This window comes from Monodelphis domestica, chromosome 8 (genome assembly GCF_027887165.1).
Source record: "Monodelphis domestica isolate mMonDom1 chromosome 8, mMonDom1.pri, whole genome shotgun sequence".
In the NCBI taxonomy this organism is placed as follows: Eukaryota; Metazoa; Chordata; class Mammalia; order Didelphimorphia; family Didelphidae; genus Monodelphis; species Monodelphis domestica.
In genome coordinates this window covers 91,739,484-91,759,122 of record NC_077234.1, presented here as the reverse complement: position 1 = coordinate 91,759,122, position 19,639 = coordinate 91,739,484, and the positions used below count along the sequence as shown (strand labels likewise).

The 19,639-nt window shown below is 37.2% G+C and overlaps 1 protein-coding gene across 7 annotated transcripts in view; it reads right to left on the bottom strand.

The window, feature by feature from the left end:
• ALS2 (alsin Rho guanine nucleotide exchange factor ALS2) overlaps positions 1 to 19,639 on the bottom strand; it is a 97,451-nt gene that overhangs the window by 42,641 nt on the left and 35,171 nt on the right. For all 7 annotated transcript variants that reach the window (XM_056807324.1, XM_056807323.1, XM_016425188.2 and 4 more), the window contains 2 exons: positions 18,487 to 18,564; positions 2,629 to 2,802 (listed from right to left, as the gene is read on the bottom strand). In XM_056807324.1, coding sequence (XP_056663302.1) covers positions 2,629 to 2,802; positions 18,487 to 18,564 — 252 coding nt within the window. The remainder of the gene's footprint in view (positions 1 to 2,628; positions 2,803 to 18,486; positions 18,565 to 19,639) is intronic.

Here is a 19,639-nt window from a genome sequence, read left to right as displayed (position 1 = left end):
CTAGGGGAGGCATGGGAATATTCCTGAGTATGGTTTCCCTTCAAACACAGAACTTTTTTTCTCACTTAAATTCTTAGCAGGTTCAAGGTCTGATGTGTTTTGAAATTAATGTCTATGAGTAATAGTTAAGTTTTATGTATTTTGTAAATACAACACATAACCATACTATGTATGCTGGGTCAGTAAAATTTATATTAGACAAAATTACTTACAAATTATTTTTCTATAACAACATTAAGTAAAATATTTTGCAGCCCATCTAGCAAAACGTAAAGCGTGCTGATGTGCTATGACAAACTCTTGGAGAACTTCTAGGCTGTTGGATTCCTTTAAAAAAAAAGAAGACTCCTTAATTCTTTAGATACACTTGACTAACTGTAGCAATTACTCTGTCATGTTTACTAATGGGATGGGCAAAGGACAATATGATATTCTACAAAGGACTAGAGTTTAAATCCCAGCTCTGTGGGAGTCATTTCACCACTCTGGACCTTTTCCCCTCATTTGGAGAATTAGGAATTTGGAGCAGATCTCTAATGGTTTCTCCTGATTGACATAACAGGATATTACAAGCTTTGTTTTTTGTAGGAAGCCTAAAACTCAGCTCTAAGTTTTCTAGGATATTGATTAAGTTAGATAAGTCAGCATTCTGATTTAGGAATCAGAAATCTCTTTTGTGGTTAGTATTATCAAGGGATTTGTGAACCAGCAAATGGGAAATACTACTGTATCCAGCAAACTTTTCCTTCTATAAAATATTAACAAACAAACAAAATTTAGCAAAGGAAAACTAAGTATAATCCTACATGGGGAAATATGCACTTTTTAATGAAAAAGAGAGCTTCCAAATAGTCCTGATGAAATGATGAGAGCTTAGTAGAAACCACAAAATGCAAACATAAGAGAAAAGAGAAACATAAAAAGGTAAATACAAGTGAGTACCTGAAAAGATTTCATAAGGATGAAATATTTGTATTTGTGTGTCAAGGTATAAAGTGGGGGAGGAAATTATACAAATACCCACTAAGAACCAAAGGAACCTAAGCATCCTAAGAATAAACAAAGAATCCAGTAAGATGGATAGCCTGGGAGTATTTTTGTTATGTTATGTTATGATGATCTTAAAAGAAAAAAGGAAAGTATGTTGGAAGGGGGAGCTTACAGTAAGAAAGAAGAGGAAAGGAATTCAGAGGGATTTATTTTCTCACATAATTGAGACAGAAGAAGTCTCAATTTGAACCTCACTTTGAACTGATACTGAGCAATATTTTATGTAGAACCAGAATAAGTAATGCTATAACAATATTATAAAAACAATTTCTTTTTTCTTTTTTTTAAACCCTTAACTTCTGTCTTAAGAGTCAGTACTGTGTATTGGCTCCAGAGCAGAAGAGTGGTAAGGGCAAGGCAATGGGAGTCAAGTGACTTGCCCAGGGTCACACAGCTGGGAAGTGTCTGAGGTCAGATTTGAACCTAGGACCTCCCTCTCTAGGTCTGACTTTCAATCCACTGATCCACCCAGTTGCTCCCTATAAAAATAATTTCTAAAGAATTAAGAACTAAATCATTATTCTAAAGGACTGATGAGTTAAAATGCTACCCACCTCTTGGCTAGATATGCAGAGCGTGATATCTTTTACTGGACATAGTCAAAGGGGATTATTTCTTCTGCTTGATTATGCATATTCTATTACAGGAGTTTTGTTTTTCTTTTTCAGTGGGGGAAGGAGAAGGTGAGAGGAAGAGGATAGATGTTTGTTGATTGTTTAAAAAATTATTTTAAAACATATATGTACATGCTATCTCCTCTTGCAATATTGTAAGCTCTAAAAAGACAAGGGATGTTTTACTTTTGCCGTTATATTCTCAGTCCCTAGAACAATGACTGGCACATAGGAGATAGTTAACAAACTGATTAGTTTCTTCACTGCATTAATTTAATTTTGAGGAGGAGCCTGGCATTAGCAGGGAAGAGAAACACAAAAGCAGGAGGCTGAAATGGGAAAACAAACAAACAAACAAAAAAAAAACCTGATACTAAAAAGGCAATAAGTAAAAGAATGGGAAACAGGAGAGAATAAAATTTGTAAGTGATGAGAAAATAAGACTACCAAGGTTTTATCAAGTCTCATTGCAGTACTTTATATCACTTGTGCTTTGATGATCCCAGTCGATTACAAATAAAAACTTCATATATTCTAAAGCTAGCAGAGCATATCCTTCTTTGAGAACTACAAGGGCCACAATGATTTTCTTCATCACTGAAACTAACCTAGCATGAGACACACACACACATTAATGATAACTACTGTCCAAGGCTTTAATTCTGGCATGTAAAATGGCAACTGGTATAATGAAAAGATGCTGAGTGTGTCAAGGGATGAAATTCAAACTCATTTCTCTCCTGGCTTATTCTACCTGTGTGACCATGAACAAGTAATTTAATCTTTGTAAATTCCTATTTTCTTATCCATAAAATTTTATATCCATAAAATACTATGCCAATAGTATTTATCAGTTTGGTAGTAACAAATGAAATAATATATGTAAAATGCTTTATAAATTATTAGATGCTGTATAAATATAAGTTATATCATCACCATTATTCTAATTCTATGATGTACTTACTTTACTACAGGATCCCAGCAGTGATGCAGTCTTAGTACAAATATCATGATCACTTTCAGCAGGTTCTTGCCGACCACTGTAATACAATCCAGGCTGGAAATCATCTGTATCTGCCAAAAAAAGGGAATAATCCTGCCCAGCAGCTATACTCCAGATTCCATTTTCATCACACACCTACAATTAGAGAGTTATTTTCAGCTCCAGGTGAACATTAGCTAGAATTTCCATGAGATTAAATCAGGAGATTATGGCATACTGTTTCCAGCAACAGCAAAATGTACTCACTGCTTTCAAAGAATGAATATCCCTCCTAACAATACATTGTGCCAAACAAAGAGCAAAAAAAAAATTCCTTAAATTGGGGTTTGGGTTACAAAAAGAAGGAATACCTTTCAGTCTTTTTATTCACCTTATACATTAAAGTAGAACTTTTATTACAATCTTAAGCATCAGCATTTGAGGAGTTTTCAAATAGGTTCTCTATACTAGAAGACCTAGCCCTTTGCCTTTTTTATAATGAAAAACACTTGTGGAGCCCTGCTAGCCCCTGTGTGGCAAAGCACACTTGCTAAAACTTTTCTGACCATACTGGACAGGATGCATAAAACCAGGTAAGGGAAGAGAGTGCTTTTGACCTAGAATCAATCATTGTAATCTTATGCTGTTTTTTTTTTGTCTTATGGGCCCAGAGATTAGCATATAGCAAGTTTTAAATAATTATTTATTGACTATATGAAACTACTCATTGTGCTCAACCTTAGGATATTTCTTCTAGCCCACCTGTGAACCTCTATTTAGTATAGCCTGATGGTGCAGAATTATGGGATGAAGAAATTACCTTGCCTGTTGGTAAACTACTCCAAACCTGACCCCTCCTATATGAATGTCCTGGATTTTTGGACCCAGCTCCATCTTCTGCAATGGTACTTGAGTGTAACCTTCCCTACTGTGGCTGACCACCTGGCTATGATTTATTGCCAGTACAGGAACTTAATATCTTCCAAATTTCTTAAAGTCTGATATCAGTGTATTTGTAGTCCTGTCTTCTTTTGATTTCCCCCCAATTGTTCCAATTTAACACTTGGTATGGTTATCATTTCCGTTTCTGGCTCCTAAAATCAGTATATGATAATTTCGTGAGGAATGAAACAAAATGAAAAAGAGCATCTTCTTATTTATAATCTAGGAAATACTGATGCAAATCCAAAACTCCTTTCCTCCCCATAAATAAAAACCCTTGCTCACAAGCCAAGTTTAGTTCCTTCCTATATTAAGCCCTGCCCAATCCCTATCTCTCTCCCCTGACCAGAATAAATTCAAACATTTCAATGCTATGTTTAAAATATCAAAGACCATAATACTAGGTAAGTCTGGTGCTAATTATTTCTGTTTCAAAACTAGCCACAGCCAAAGAATTCCACATCAAGTGGTCAGCTTCCTGGTGATCAGCCTGTTCAAATCTAGCTAGACTGGTCCTCAGAAAAATATATAATGTAAACTTTGCACATAATGATTTCTCTATCCATGGGGGTCTTTAAGTTCAGGCTGGGTGGCTAATTGTAAGATATGGTGTAAGGGAGATTTATATTTCAAGTGGGAGTTGGATTAGAAAATAATTAGACATCTGAGGTTCCTTATAGTACTAAAATTCTATGGTTCTAACTCTATAGTGTCAATTAAATGATTATAAAAGAAATTGCTTAAAAAAAAACAAACATAAAACATTGAGGGCCAGATCTAGGGATGGGAGGCGTTAGGTTCAAATATGGCCTCAGACCTTCTTAACTGTGTAACTCTGGGCAAGTCATTTAACCCCCATTGCCTAGGCCTTACCACTCTTCTGCCTTAGAACCAATACACAGTATTGATTCTAAGATGGAAGGTAAGGGTTTAAAAAAAAATGACAAATACTTCATAAGAAGTATTTGTTAAATTCTGAGCTATGACAGATCGTAATTAAAAACTGAGATAACAGAATAGTTATTGCAGAGCAAATACATAATAAATGTATTCAAGGTAAATTGAAAATTTTGAAAAACATTATTGTTCTCGAATTGCTTCAGGCAAGTATTATCTTCTGAGTGAGAACATAAATCCCTTGAACACAAAAACCACTGCACAGATTTAAGTTCAGGATAAAGGCAATCAAATGTTTGGGGAAAAGATTATGGCAAAATTATTTCTAATCTGCAATAACATTTGAAAAATTTTTCAAAAATCAAAGCAACTATCCCTCTCACTGCTGTAACTTCTCTGTTTATGATTCTCAAAGGAACTGTAGGTTAACTGTACCTTAGAATACTGCCACATACACTAAAACTCTTCATGTGAATGTAAAATCACTTCCTATCTTCAATTCAGAAAAAAAGGACAAAAGTCCATAAGAAAATAAACATATGATGTAAGGGCCAAGCTGAAGTGGAATTTTAAAAGCTATAAATTCCTAGAAAGTTTACAGCAAGTTGCATGCTGTGGACTACTTGACACAGCAAAACTCAAGAGAAATACATAGTGCTTGGCATCTAGCAAGTTGTCAATAAATGTTTCTTGACTGACAAATTTAGGTTTTGAGATATAAAAAACTGAGTTTTTCATTTTCAGTTTAAGAGAAAAACGGTAAAGAAAATATGAAATAAAATATAGCAAGTGTAGGCTAACTAAAGACTGAAAATACAAATCACAATGTCCAAAAAAGGGCAGTTATGAATTTCAAAACTACCCCACCCAATTTGGACAATTCTTTAGAAATCTGATTTAGCTATTTCCTGATCAATAATGTGATAATTAAAATGTTTGGGAGCAAGGGAAATATATATATCAATTATGACCACTGAAATATGTTTTCTACTGTGTCTTGGTTTTATATAAATATAAGATGGTTGCCAGGGAATATATTCCCAATTTATGAATATGCCCAAGCCAACTGGGTTTTATAGAGACATTTAATTTATAATACATTGATTAATCAATAGAAAAAGAGAGAAAGTAAGAAAGGAATAAGAATGAATAAATCAGTCAGTTGGTTTTATCACTCACCCAAGATCTCTCTAGGTAAGGCTTCTCATGCCAACCTCAGGCTCCACCTTCAAGAGAGCCTCCTTTCAAGAAAATGTTTCCAGAGAATTCTCCTCCTTCAGAGCCAGCCTTCTCTTCTGGTCCTCCCACAGAGCAACTTCCTCAGTCCTCCTTCAGAGCCACCTCGCTCAGAGCAAAACCCCCTCCTCCCTCTCCTCAGACCCCGCTATCTTTAAGGAAACCATCCAAGTTCCCTCCCCTCAGTTCTCACATCTACCAATCACTGTCCATGTCTCCCCTGTGCCAATGGTGGCTCTACTTTAACCCAGGACCGCCCAGAGGTCTGTGGCTTTGCACATGTCTGTTGAAGGTCATATTCTCAAATAATTAAATCTTGATCTATGCTGCAGCCCTTCCTAAATCCTGTTACTCTAAGTAGGGTGGAGATTGTATTTTCCAAGACCTGGTTCTGTCATTCCAAGTATCTCTATTGTATCAATTCTAAAATCAATCATGACTCAAAGAACTTCCTGTTCTATGCTTAAGCATAGGTCAAAACCCTTTCCATTGTTTAGCAAAAGGTTTCTGTCCTAAAGTAGTCTTAAGTAGGGAGGAGAAGAATCCTCCCATGCCAACGGGTTTCACATTCCAATAGAGTTCTTACTATCAGTAGGAAATTTTTTCCAGTATGAAATTGATCAATGGGGAAATTTCCAACATTCATAAGTCTAAGAAATTTTAAGGTTTACAATAACAATAGAGATACTTGGAATAACAGAATCAGGTCTTGGAAACTACATTCTCCACCTTACTCTGTGTAACAAGATTAGGAAGGGCTATAGCAAACTTAAGATTTAATTATTTGAGAATATGGCCTTCAACAGACATGTGCAAAAAAAGGACAGACCTCTGGATGGTCCTAGTCAAGCTAGAGCCACCATTGGCACATGTGAGACGCAGGAAGTGAGGTAGGTAACAGTCTCTGGAGGTCTTGGGACTTCCTGTGAGGAGGGCTAGACTCAGTTCGAGGCTGGTGCTTGAGGTTGGAGGAGCTCCGCAGACTGTTTTCCTTCCGATTGGTCACGTGAGTGATAAGGACTAATCCCTTTCCTTGCCTTGGCTATCCAGGGCCTTAAAGCCCACTTTGGCTCAGCCTGAGCCAGAGTGAGTATTTAAACTTCTTTCCTTCTCTCCCTTATCCTTCTCTCTCTCCCTCCCTCTCTACCCCCCTCCTTTACCACCCCCATCTCATACTTTCTTCCTCCTGTTATAATTAAAACAGCATAAAAATTTGGCAGCTGACTTGAGTGTTTCATTTAGGAATTACATAAGTGAATTCCTTGGCAACCTTAAATTAATATATATCAGTCTTTTAAAGCAATTTCAAAACACAGTTTGGCTGACCATGTTGGTGTGACGAAATACCCGCATTCTTCTTAACTTTCCTAAACTTTTTTCTACTGTGACTTTTTTAATAGCTTATTTTGATCAGCTATACAGGTAAGTAAATTTGGATTTTTTTCCTTTTCTCCCTCTCTCCTTAAATTAGATAGAATACAGCTGTTTTAAATCTTAGCAACAGGACCCTAAGGTCCTCGCTGGGAGAGCTATTTCTAAATCTCCTTTCCCTTAGGAAACAACTGCCTAGATTAGGAGTGGAAAAAAACCTGTAGAAAGTTTTGGCTTTGTCCTGCTCCCCATGTGTTTTGTGAAGACTGTTAGAAAAATAATTACAAAATATATATACATATATATATATATATATGAATACTACATTCTTCGACATTTATATGGTGGTTGAAGAATTAGGGGAATTGAGAAATACAGCATAACTCCAATTTTTTATATTAATAGGTAATGTCATTTTTACTCCTCAACACTGTGTATAGAGATGCTAACATAAAAAAATTAATTGAAGCTGAAATTCAGAAAAACATTCAAAAAATTGAGGACATAAAAAAGATGCAAGAGAACATGCAAGCCCAATTTGAAAACTTAAAATGTTTCTTACAGGATCAATTGGCAAACATCCACCCTACCAGAAACAGACCTGTTTCAGAACCTCCGAATGAGGAAATTTCCTTCCCTGAAATAGAGATGGAAAATACCTTCCCTATAGCTCAGTTAATAGACTGCTTCTCTCGTGTAGTGCAAATTTTTACTGAATTTAATCCCCAAAACCCTTCCCCTGAAATCCCAGTTTCTCATGTTCCCTCTCCTCCAGAAAACCAAATTCTAGCCCAAAGGAGATCTTGTCCTCCTAGAGAAACTTGTCCTAGTCAAACTGACCCACAGGTACAAAATTCAACTAGAGGACTGTTTCCTCTAAGAAAAGTACCTGAAATAGGACGGAATAGGGATGTGGTGACTTTAAGACAAAGGATACAGTTTATTCCCCAAGAAATAAACGGATTTGCATGAAATATCCCCACATATGAACAAGATCCCTTTCTAGTAACAAAAAAGATGGGAGACATTTTTTTTTCAGTATAATCCGTCTTACAAGGATGTTGAGAACTTGCTACAAGCTTTTTTAACTGAACGTGAGAAAAATAAAATAATTGCTCATGTCAACAAAAGCTGGGGGCGTAATGCAGCACATTGGCCATCTCAGGATCCCGAATGGGACTATAACAACCCTGAGGATTATCTACAACTATACTGTTGCAGAGAGGCCATCCTTACAGCAATGAGGAAATATGCAGACAGTACAGATAAGTGGATGAAACTTGAAAAAAATTAAGAAATATGAGGAAGAAACACCCTCCAGATTCATGGATAGAATAATCGAGTTTGGGGACAGATACCTGGATTTTGACCTAACTAAAGAGAATAGCTTTAGACAAGTTAGAAGGATCTTTGTCAATAACTCTTGCAAAGGGATTAAGGATTATTTTAGAACACATTGTCCAAGATGGTCAAAGATGGACCTTGAAGAATTGTGAAAAACAGCTATATAAGTTTTAAAGGGAAACAAATAAAAGGAGGAAGAAAATAATGATGCCATGGAGGAAATGAAGAAAGAAATGAGATGTTTAAAAGATAAGATAGCTAAACTAGAAAGTGGGCATGATAATGAACCAATGACACTTGCCCCTCTCCAGAAATCTAATAATCAATTCATTACCTGCCACTTCTGTGGGAAGAAGAGCCACAATATGGTAGAGTGTAGAGCTTTTCTCAAGATTATAGGAAGGAATACGCAGTTTAATAACAACTACAGAAGTGATAATTATAGAAATAAATATAATTATGACAATGCAAGCCACAACTTTAGGAATGATGACTATAGGAATAGATATTGGGAAAATGATAACTCAAATCAAATGACTCCACAACAATATATAAAAAATAGTGCTCGTCCAAAAAATACTCGAGGTGCTAATGCCCCTCCGGGGGGTGCCCCAGGAACTTCCGAAACACAATGAAGGTGCCCGGGGGGGGGGGGGGGGGGCGGGAGGAGGGGGGCGGGCGGGCTGGGGCACAGGAATCAGAGGATTCAACCTTTGATTTTCCAGACCCTGATGTCCTACTACCTGTTGTCCCTATCCACTACCCCCCCATACTAATGAACCCCATGTTACTTTAAAGGTGGGTAACACCTATTATGATTGTCTATTAGACACTGGGGCTTCCTGGTCTGTATTAAAGAGAACACTTGATTTATAATGTTATTCTGTTGGCTCAGAGAATGTAATGGGAGTATCAGAAATACCCCAAAGAGTTAAAAGACTTACCCCTAAAATGGTGTCTGTAGGATGCCTAGAGGTACAACATTCCTTCCTTTTGATGCCTGATTCCCCTTTAAATTTGCTGGGGAGGGACCTTCTATGCAAACTCAGAGCCATAATAAATTGCTCCCCAGATGGTTCTTTATCATTGGAAGTATAGGAGAAATCTTTAAATTTACTCCCGGTAATTCTCTCAGAGAGTCAGGAGGAAAAAGAGCATCCCACCTTTGCAATACCTGAAGATATACCGGAGTCTCTTTAGGCCACATCTTATTCTGATGTAGGCTTAAGTTGGCTTTTCCTATACAGAAAAAAAACTAAATCTAGCCCACCTCCTTCCATTCATCAGTATCCCTTCTCAAAAGAGGCAATTGAGGATATTACCCCAGTAATTAACTCATTAATTGCACAGGGAATAATAATCCCTTGTAAATCTGAATACAACACACCCATCCTGCCCGTTAAAAAACCAAAAGGAGGGCCTGATGGCAAACACCTCTATAGATTCGTGTAGGATTTGAGGGCTATGAACAATCACATTATAAATAGACACTCCATAATTTCCGATATCAATACTATTATTTCTTCTATTCCTAGCACAGCTACATTCTTTACAGTAGTAGACTTGTGTTCAGCCTTCTTTTCCATACCCATACATGAAAACTCCAGGCATATCTTTGCTTTCACCTGGCAGGGCCATAATTACTCCTGGAGTCATTTGCCACAAGGTTTTGTAGACAGCCCAAGCTTATTTGCACAAATTTTGAGCCAAGATACAGATAATATAAAATTTAAAAACAGCAAATTAATCAAATACATAGATGATCTACTCTTGGCTTCAACAGATGAGGAAGCATGTCAGGAAGATAGCAAACACCTTCTTTTGGAATTGCACAAAAGAGGGCATAATATTTCGAAGGATAAGGTTCAGTGGTGCCTCCCTAAAGTAGAATATTTGGGGTTCATCCTGACTGCGGGTGTCTGCTTTATTTCTCCCAAATGAATTGAGAATATTCAACATTTAAGCGCTCCTATCACTAAGAAATAGTTGAGAGCAATTTTGGGAGCAACAGGGTTTTATAGACAATGGATTCCTAGCTATTGGGAAATTACTAAACCCCTTATAGCACTAACAAGGGATTCAGTCCCTGAACCCCTTAAATTAGAACCAGAACACCTGTCAGCTCTATCAGATCTAAAAAAGGCTATCCTGTCTGCCCCTGCTCTAGGCATCCCAGATTACAACAAGCCATTTACTTTGTATGTACATGAGCGAAGATGGGTAGCTTCAGGTGTTTTAACTCAGACTTTGGGACCTTCTCCGCGCCCAATTGCATATTATTCTGCCCAACTGGACCCAGTAGCGTCAGGAGCACCACTATGTCTTAGAGGAGTAGCTGCTACAGCCTTACTAGTGACAAAAACTGTTGATCTAGTATTGGCATGCCCACATGAGGCACATGAGCATTATTGCTAAGACATAGAACACAGGCATTCTCTGATCAACAAGGTATGAAATAACTTTGTTAAACAATGAAAACTTTACCTTGAAGTGGTGTTCAACTCTTAACCCTGCCACCTTGCTTCCAGATTTACCAACTTCAGGAGAACCATTACATAGTTGTGAAACACTAGAGTCCATGGCAGAAAAGCCTCAAGATGATCTTGTGGACACTCCTTTAAACAACTCAGATCTGGTCTTATTTACTGATGGTTCTTCTTTTATGAGAGATGGCATATGCTACACTGGAGTTGCTGTAGTCACAGAATTTGCCACTGAGTGCTCAGCTTCGCTGCCCTCTAATATCAGCACTCAAGGGGCAGAACTCATAGCTCTGAAACATGCCTGTATAATTGCCAAGGGTAAAAAGGCAACAATTTATATGGATTCTAGATATGCTTTTGGCATTTGTCACTCAGCCAGGATAAGGCTCCAGAGAGGATCTTTAACCTCAGCTGGAAAATCCATAGCTAATGCAGAAATTATTAATAAAGTTCTTTCTGCTCTCAAACTGCCTGAAGCCCTAGCTGTAGTTCATTGCTCTGCCCATACAGGTGGCTCTGACCCTCTCTAGGGGAAATGACCAAGCAGATACTGCTGCAAAGCTAACAGCCACAGAAAGGCCTGGATTAATTTTAACATTAACAACCACTGATGATTTAAATTTATCACTTTCCTATAATGAAAAGGAAGTGGAAAAATGGAGACAAAAATTTAAAGCAAAACAGATTAATGGAGTATGGGTATCGTCTGAAGGGAAACCCCTGCTCCTTAGAAGTTTCTATCACCAAATTTGCCAATCTGTTCACAAAAATTGTCACTTTGGTACCCAGGGCATCGTGGACTCTGTTAAGAAAGTATGGATAGCCCCCAGTATAACTACCATAGGCTCTAAAGTGTGTTCAGTCTGCTCTTCCTGCCAGGCATATAACCAACACGCCTTTTGTGGCAAAGCTTTTGGTGGGCGTTCTCTGGCTTATATACCTTTTGAGCACCTACAGATAGATTTCATAACAATGCCAAAGGCTGGACATTATAAATTTTGTCTAGTCATAGTAGATCAACTGACCAGATGGCCGGAAACATTTCCTGTGGCCCGAGCCACAGTGGCTTTTGTTACTAAGGCTCTTTTAAAAGAAATTATTCCTCACTTTGGCCTGCCAGCACGTATTGATTCAGATAGAGGAAGTCATTTTACTGATTCCGTCTTAAACCAAATATATTCTTGCTTGGGGATAACTCCCAAATTCCATGTCCCATATCATCCCCAGAGCTCAGGCCAAGTTGAAAGGATGAATAAAGAACTTAAAACTATGATTGGAAAATTATGCCCTGAGACTCATTTAAAATGGCATGAAATTCTCCCTCTGGCCCTATTTTATCTTAGAAGCAGGCCTAGAGGAGACTTACATATCTCAACATTTGAAATGCTTTTTGGACATCTGCCTATACAGGCTAAGCCTTTCTCCCCGGCATATACATCTCTATTAGGGGGAGATACTACTATTGCTTCCTATATACAGGAATTACAGCATAAACTGTGTGAACTCCATGAATCTGGAACTGCAGTACAAGCTGGACCACTAGACTTTTCACTTCACGATCTGAACCCAGGAGACAAGGTGTATATTAAGAATTTCCAGCGTACTGGGGCAACTCAGCCTTCCTGGGAAGGACCTTCCAAATATTGTTAACTACTCCAACATCTATAAAGGTTAGAGAGAAGGACTCTTGGATTCATTGCTCACATGTAAAGAGAGCATCTTCTGTTGAGACTGATTGACTATATCCTATCACATGCATTGAAGATAATAATCCATTGACAAGTGGATGCTGTTTTTCAAAAACACAATGAATTCCTGATTTTTTTTCCTCTCTTTTCCTTTTTATATTATTGCCTTTCTTTTGAATATTTGATTTTTCCCCCTTTCCTCATTTCTTGTACAAAAGGTATGTACAATTAAAATTTTTTTCTCTCTCTTCAATAATATAAGTTTAAAATATACATACTTGCTATATTATTAATACATACCCAAACAGCTTTAGACTGTGGGAATCTGACATTTATTGATAAAATGTTATGGGACTATTATTGTTTGTGTCTAATTCCAGGAAATGGGATAAAAACAAGGAGCACAGACTTAACTTGAATAGTGCCAAAAGAGCACACAGGAAATACTAATGTAGACTCAAGGTTGCAACGCTTGACATACGTTAGTCATAGGACTTCTTGTATCTACACACATTATGAAGTACTCATACAAGTACCAAAATTTGACTATCATGTTGGCTCCCTATATCCCTGAGAATGAAAAAAGTCAGACCAGGGAATGATGCTTCCTTATCAAAATAGAATTCTAGTTCCTTTCCTTCTTAAAGTATGGCAACTTCCTGTAGTCTTGGCTACAAATGGGTAAGTGAAATATTACTGCATTCTGTCCTACAGACTTGTGGGATAGAAATTACTTTAAATTGGACCTTTACAACGGCCCATTATGAAGTTATTCTTGTTTACTCAACATTTTATACATAGATTTTGGTATTTTAATTCCGATTTTGAATTTTTTTCCTTCCCTTTCTCCCCAAAATTTAACTTTCTTCCATACTTTTTCCCTTTATATATTTTTGTTTTGTTTTTTGTTTTTATGGTTTTTGAATCTTTTAATAACTGACTCATAAACCCCCATAACTCAACAATGCATCCTGAGCTGAACTGGATTTTTATTTTTAACAGCCACTTCAGCAGGGGATTGTATTTTAATAAAAATCCAAGATTTTGACAAGTTTTTTTTGTTTGAAAAAGATCTTCAAGGAAGAAGCTTGCTAACTCCTAAATCCAGAGAATGAACTGTTGCAGAAAGATGCCAGAAAACCTACATTACATCAAGATCAAGAATGAACCTTGGGGTGTGGTTGATTGAACTGAAGGTTGATTGAATTTATTTTGAATGTACACTCATCTGCCAAAGAGGACTGCCCCCTAATTGGCTTTTGTCAATTCACCCAGCATAACATTGGTTTTGTTGTCTCTCTCTCTCTCTATCTCTTCTATTTTCCCCTTATCTCAAACTACTGTAATTTCATAGCTGGTATGTTTACAAGACCCACTGGAGAGACTAGTCTTCCTCGGGCCTCAGGGGGAGATTGTGAATTTCAAAACTACTCCACCCTATCAGACCATTCTTTAGAAGATGGGATTTAGCTATTTCCTGATCAATAACAATAGAGATACTTGGAATAACAGGATAAGGTCTTGGAAACTACATTCTCCACCTTACTCAGTGTAACAAGATTAGGAAGGGCTGCAGCAAACTTAAGATTTCATTATTTGAGAATTTGGCCTTCAACAGACATGTGCAAAAAAAAGGACAGACCTCTGGGTGGTCCTAGGTCAAGCTAGAGCCACCATTGGCACATGTGAGATGCAGGAAGTAAGGTAGGTAACAGTCTCTGGAGTTCTCGGGACTTCCTGTGAGGAGGGCTAGACTCAGTTCGAGGCTGGTGTTTGAGGTTGGAGGAGCTCCGCAGACTGCTTTCCTTCAGATTGGTTACGTGAGTGATAAGGACTGATCCCTTTCCCTGCCTTAGCTATCCAAGGCCTTAACGTCCCCTTTGGCTCAGCCTGAGTGTAAAGATTAAAAATTTAGGGGATACTGAGGCAGGTAGAAATTAGTTTCTCTCTTCAAGGAGTATTATATTTTTAGAGGTTTACTAAAGGTTAAGGATTAAAGAAAATACAGAATAAGAAAAATGTGTCTAGGCCTCTGGCCTAGACAACCTCATCTACATTATGAAAAGAGCAGAGTCTGCTTGCAAGTGGAAACAGGAAAGAAAAAATAGAGCCCAGAAGCCTTTCCAATCAGGTTAAATACCCCATCTCAATCTCAGCCCAGGTGAAAATTCAGTGATATCACAAAGCATTCTGGGGAAGTGGAGCAAGGACTTCTGGGAATTGAAGTCCTGGATTCAAGTCTCCATTTTTACATCCACCACCCTGTTTGATCCTCTGGGAAGAAGGACTTCCCCAAAGGATCATAAAAACATAATCAATTTAAAGATTATAATAATTTGAGGATAAGAGAAAAAAAGAACAAAACCAATAACTGCTGGAGGCATTGACAAAAAGCCAGTTAGGGGGCAGTCCCCTTTGGCATGAAAGTATACATACAAATAAATGTTCAATCAACTACACCAAAAGTTCATTTTTGTGCAGCTTTATGATCTGGAGGCTTCTTCATGGTATCTTCTTCAACAGTTCAGTTTCTGGATTCAGAGAGGTAGCATCTTTCTTTACCTAAAATTCTTCTAAAAGGAATTTAAACATTGCAATTTAAATAATGATATTTTTTACATTCCCCTGTTAAGAGGGTGATTGAAAAGTATAGGATCACTTAGGGATGCATGACTGAGGGATGAGGTATATGATTCAATTGGCAAGAGAAATTAAAAAGATATCAGAAAAATCCAAATAAAAAAGAAAAATTTCTGGATGAAAATATAGACTATCAAAGTCTTATGTGTAAAAATTCTAAGTAAAAGAAAAATAAATCTATAACAGGTCCTGGAATCAGGGCCCAATAAAAATGATCTAAGCAATGATGCATTTACCCAGTCAGTAGCTAGGACTACAGAAAGGTACCACACTATGAACGGCAGAAAAGGGGACCAGATTATAGGAGCCAAGGTTTTGGGGATACTCGTCTGTGAGTATTTTCAGGAAGAGTGTGGATACAAGGAAGGCCTACATCTTAACATATGTCAAGTGTCGCAACCTCGAATCTCACACTAGGTTCAAGACCTTTGCATTGGCCTAGAAGTGCATCTCTCTGCAAGGAGTATTATATTTTTAGAGGTTTATTAAAGGTTAAGGATTAAAGCAAATACAGAATAAGAAACACACCTACATTATGAAAAGAGCTGCGTCTGCTTGCAAGCAGAAACAGGAAAGAAAAAAAGAGAGCCCAGAAGCCTTTCCAATCAGGTTAAATACCCCATCTCGATCTCAGCCCAGGTGAGAATTCAGTGATATTACAAAGCATTCTGGGGAAGTGGAGCAAGGACTTCTGAGGATTGAAGTCCTGAATTCAAGTCTCCATTTTTACACTGAGCCAGAGTGGTTCTGAGTTAAACTTCTTTCCATCTCTCCCTCCCCACCCCCTCCCCCTCTCTCTCTAATACTTTCTTCCTCCTGTTGTAATTAAAACACCATAAAAATTTGGCTGCTGACTTGAGTGTTTCATTTAGGAATTACATAAGTGAATTCCTTGGTGACCTTAAATTAATATATATCAGTCTTTTAAAGTGATTTCAATAACATACAGTAAATATGAAAAACAGTCTGATTCTTTTATATGTACAAAAAATGTTTTTAGATTAAATTTGTAGATATGATTTGGTTATCTATAATCATTAAAGTAACAGTGATAATGTATAAACTATGGTTCAGTATTTCAGAATAAGTTAAGAAATTCTCAAGACTGGTCTAATTCTGGAAAAGAGTCTAACTATGTTCAAATGACTATAACACTGTGCATATCTAAATTTATATTTCAAAGAAAAAGGAAAAATATCTATAGCAACACTTTTTGTAGTAGCAAAGAACTGGAAACTAGAAGGAATGCTAACTGGGAGATGGCCAAACAAGTCATGATAAATTATTATGACGGAATTCTCTTGTGCTAAAACAAATGGAGAAGGGGAAGACTTTAAAAAACTGGGAAGATATATATGAATTGATTCAAAGAGAGGTAAACAGAACCAGGTGTAGGAATAGAGAGATAAGGGATAAGGGAAAATGCAAAATTGTTTCTAAAAGAGAGAGGAAAATTTAGCCATGAACCCTGGGAAAATACTCTAGAATGAGAAGGACTGGAAAGAAAGGTTTGGGAGTTAACTGTCTCTTCACTGGTTTTTCAATCCCTAAGCTGGAAGGGAGAATAGCAGCTCCATCAGCTATCATGACCTGACCAGTTTGTGGAGAAACTTGGAGGTTCTTATGCCTTGGAAGAAGAAGGAGGTGATCTGGTTTTCCCTGAAGTGTTGTGTCAATTTGGCTAGGGAAATGCAAAGATTTTAACATCTGGGACTTTGGGGTTTTTACCTTAGAAGTCAACCCTAGGATTGGGGAAGGACTCAGACCACCTGTGACTCTATTCTCAATAGCCATTTTTGAGACAATGGAAGGGTTAACTGATTAAAATTCTGGGATAATTAGTCTAGGTAGTTAGATGGTTTGGGGTTAATATAAGAATAGGGAGCTGGTAAGAAGTTTTAGAAGACCAGAAGGGCTGTCTCATTAAAGAGGCATAGAAGGTTGGTTGGAGAATTAGATCTGTAGAATCAGGAACATTTTTTGTTCTTGACTATCAGTTCCCTAACCTTAAGTTGCAAAATAAACTTAACTCTTGTGTTTTTCAATATAGTCTCAAGGGGTTTTGCATTTCACTGGTTCTGGGAAGGTCCTTAGGTGGATTTTTTCACCACCAATTCATCTGGATCCTTCTCTATATACATATCTCCTTCTGGAGGACCATTTCATTTTCACAGGAGAACATTATTCACAGCAACAACAACACTGTAATGATGGGTCAACTGTGTAAAGGGTGAAATTATGGTTGAGACTGAAAAAATCTGAATTTAAGTGGTCACCAAGGGAAATCCCAAATAATAAAATACCCAAGTCAGCTGCCAAATTTTATGGTGATTTAATTGATAGTGGAGAAGATAAGAAGAAGATGGAGTAGGTTTTTTTTCTCCCTCTCCCGCCCCCTGACTAGTATCAGGCAGGGAGATCAGGAGATAAGGAGTAAGGGTTTAGAGTATGAAGGAGGAAGGAATCAGCCTGACCTCCAAAGGGGCTCAGCTAAGATGCCTGAACCTGAGATCAGCTCTAGGGCAAAACTCACCACCCAACACTCCAAGATGTCAGAAAGCTTAGCACGCTGCCAGCCAGAATCATCTCTCCAGGAAAAGAGGAAGGACCAGGAAGTGCCATGCCTTAAATGGATGTTTTTACATCATTTTTCTGCATCTCATCTGTACCAATGAGGACTTAGCTTGACTGGGCTGTCCTTTTTTTGCTTATGTCTGTTGAAGGCCATCTCCTCAGATAATTAAATCTTGAGTTTGATGCAGACCTTCAAAATCTTTTTAAACTGAGTAAGGTGGAGAATGTAGAGTTTCTAAGACCTGATTCCGTTATTCCAAGTATCTCCATTGTTAATGATCAGGAAATAGCTAAATCACATCTTTTAAAGAATGGTCTGATTAGGGTGGAATAGTTTTGAAATTCACAACTGTGAATGTTTAGTTACTCTGGTCAATTCAATGATCTACAACAAATCCAAAGAACTCATGAGAAAAATGCTATCTATCTCCAGAAAGAGAGAACTGATGAACTGAGACTGAATACTTTATTTTGCTTTCTTTTTTCTCTCTGCAACATGGCTAATGTGGAAATATGTATTAGATGATTTCATATGTATAAAGGGTAGCATATTTCTTGCTTTCTAGCATATTTCTTGCTTTCTGGTGAGTGAGTGAGGGCTAGAAAGGAAGAGAACTTAGAACAAAAAGTTAAAAATAAAGAAATTCTCAAAGATATTTAAATACCTTTGCCAGACGAGGAATTGTAGTTGGAGAATCTGAATGACCAAGTTGACCAAAAGTATTACTACCCCATGAGTAAACCTGTCAGAAAATGATAAGAGTTAATAATCAGAAAAAGGTTAAATACAATAATTTCAGTTATGGCAATAATTAACACATGCAAATAATTTTACTTAGATTATACTGATATCTCCATTCTTTAGAACAAGAATTCTCAACTTTTTTTCCCATCTAAGATCATGGACCATCTAAAATATAAGTTATAAATACCTTACTCTACAATGTGAAAAAAATAATAATGAAACATTTATATAACATTCTTATGTAATCATGTAAGGGAATATTAATAATATGATTATTCCCATTTTACATTTGAGGATGACAGAGATAAAATCTCACCTAGTAAACACCAGAGCCATTAATTGGGCCAAGGACTTCTGAGAAAAGTCCAGGGCTCTTTCTCCTATGTTACACTGCCATACAGAAATGTCATAAATCAGCTTTTAAAATATGGCAAGCAAAACAATGTTTACCTCTTAACTCTTTAGATGAAAGAAATTAAAGACAGTTTATCATAAAAGCTAAAAAACTGGAATTCAAGTGCATCCTGGGAGAGAAAGTTGAAGGATAATCTGAAAATCTCTATTATGAATATTTTACTATAGGGAATAACAAGTGCCACTTCCATGTTCACTAAGGATAAAAAGAAGGGGAGCTAATAGTAGAAGAAATTTAGGTTAAAGGTATAAAGGAATTCTTGAATTAAAGGGTCTAGAGCTCATTTGTAGCTTACTAAAAAGGAAAATGGAATGGTGGGCAGTCTGAATTAAAGTCTAAATTAAATAACTATTTTTCTAAGTTTGGTCAGCAAAATCCACAAGCTATCTGTTCTGTAAGGATGACATTAGAAAATAAGTATTGTTTTATTAGTTTAGAGATAAGAAATAAAGTGGCTGCTTGAGAAAAGAACTGTAGTTTGAAGCAGAGCTAAGAGAAAGAGTGTTAATTCACCTGCTGACAGTTATAACCATTTTTCTATGTCAATTACTCTCTCTGGCAATTGGGAGTTGCTCTCTGGCAGTTGGCAAAGACACACTCTCAGAAAGTCTCTCAGGGCTAGAGGAGGTAACATCTTTGCCTCTCTCACTGTCTGAAG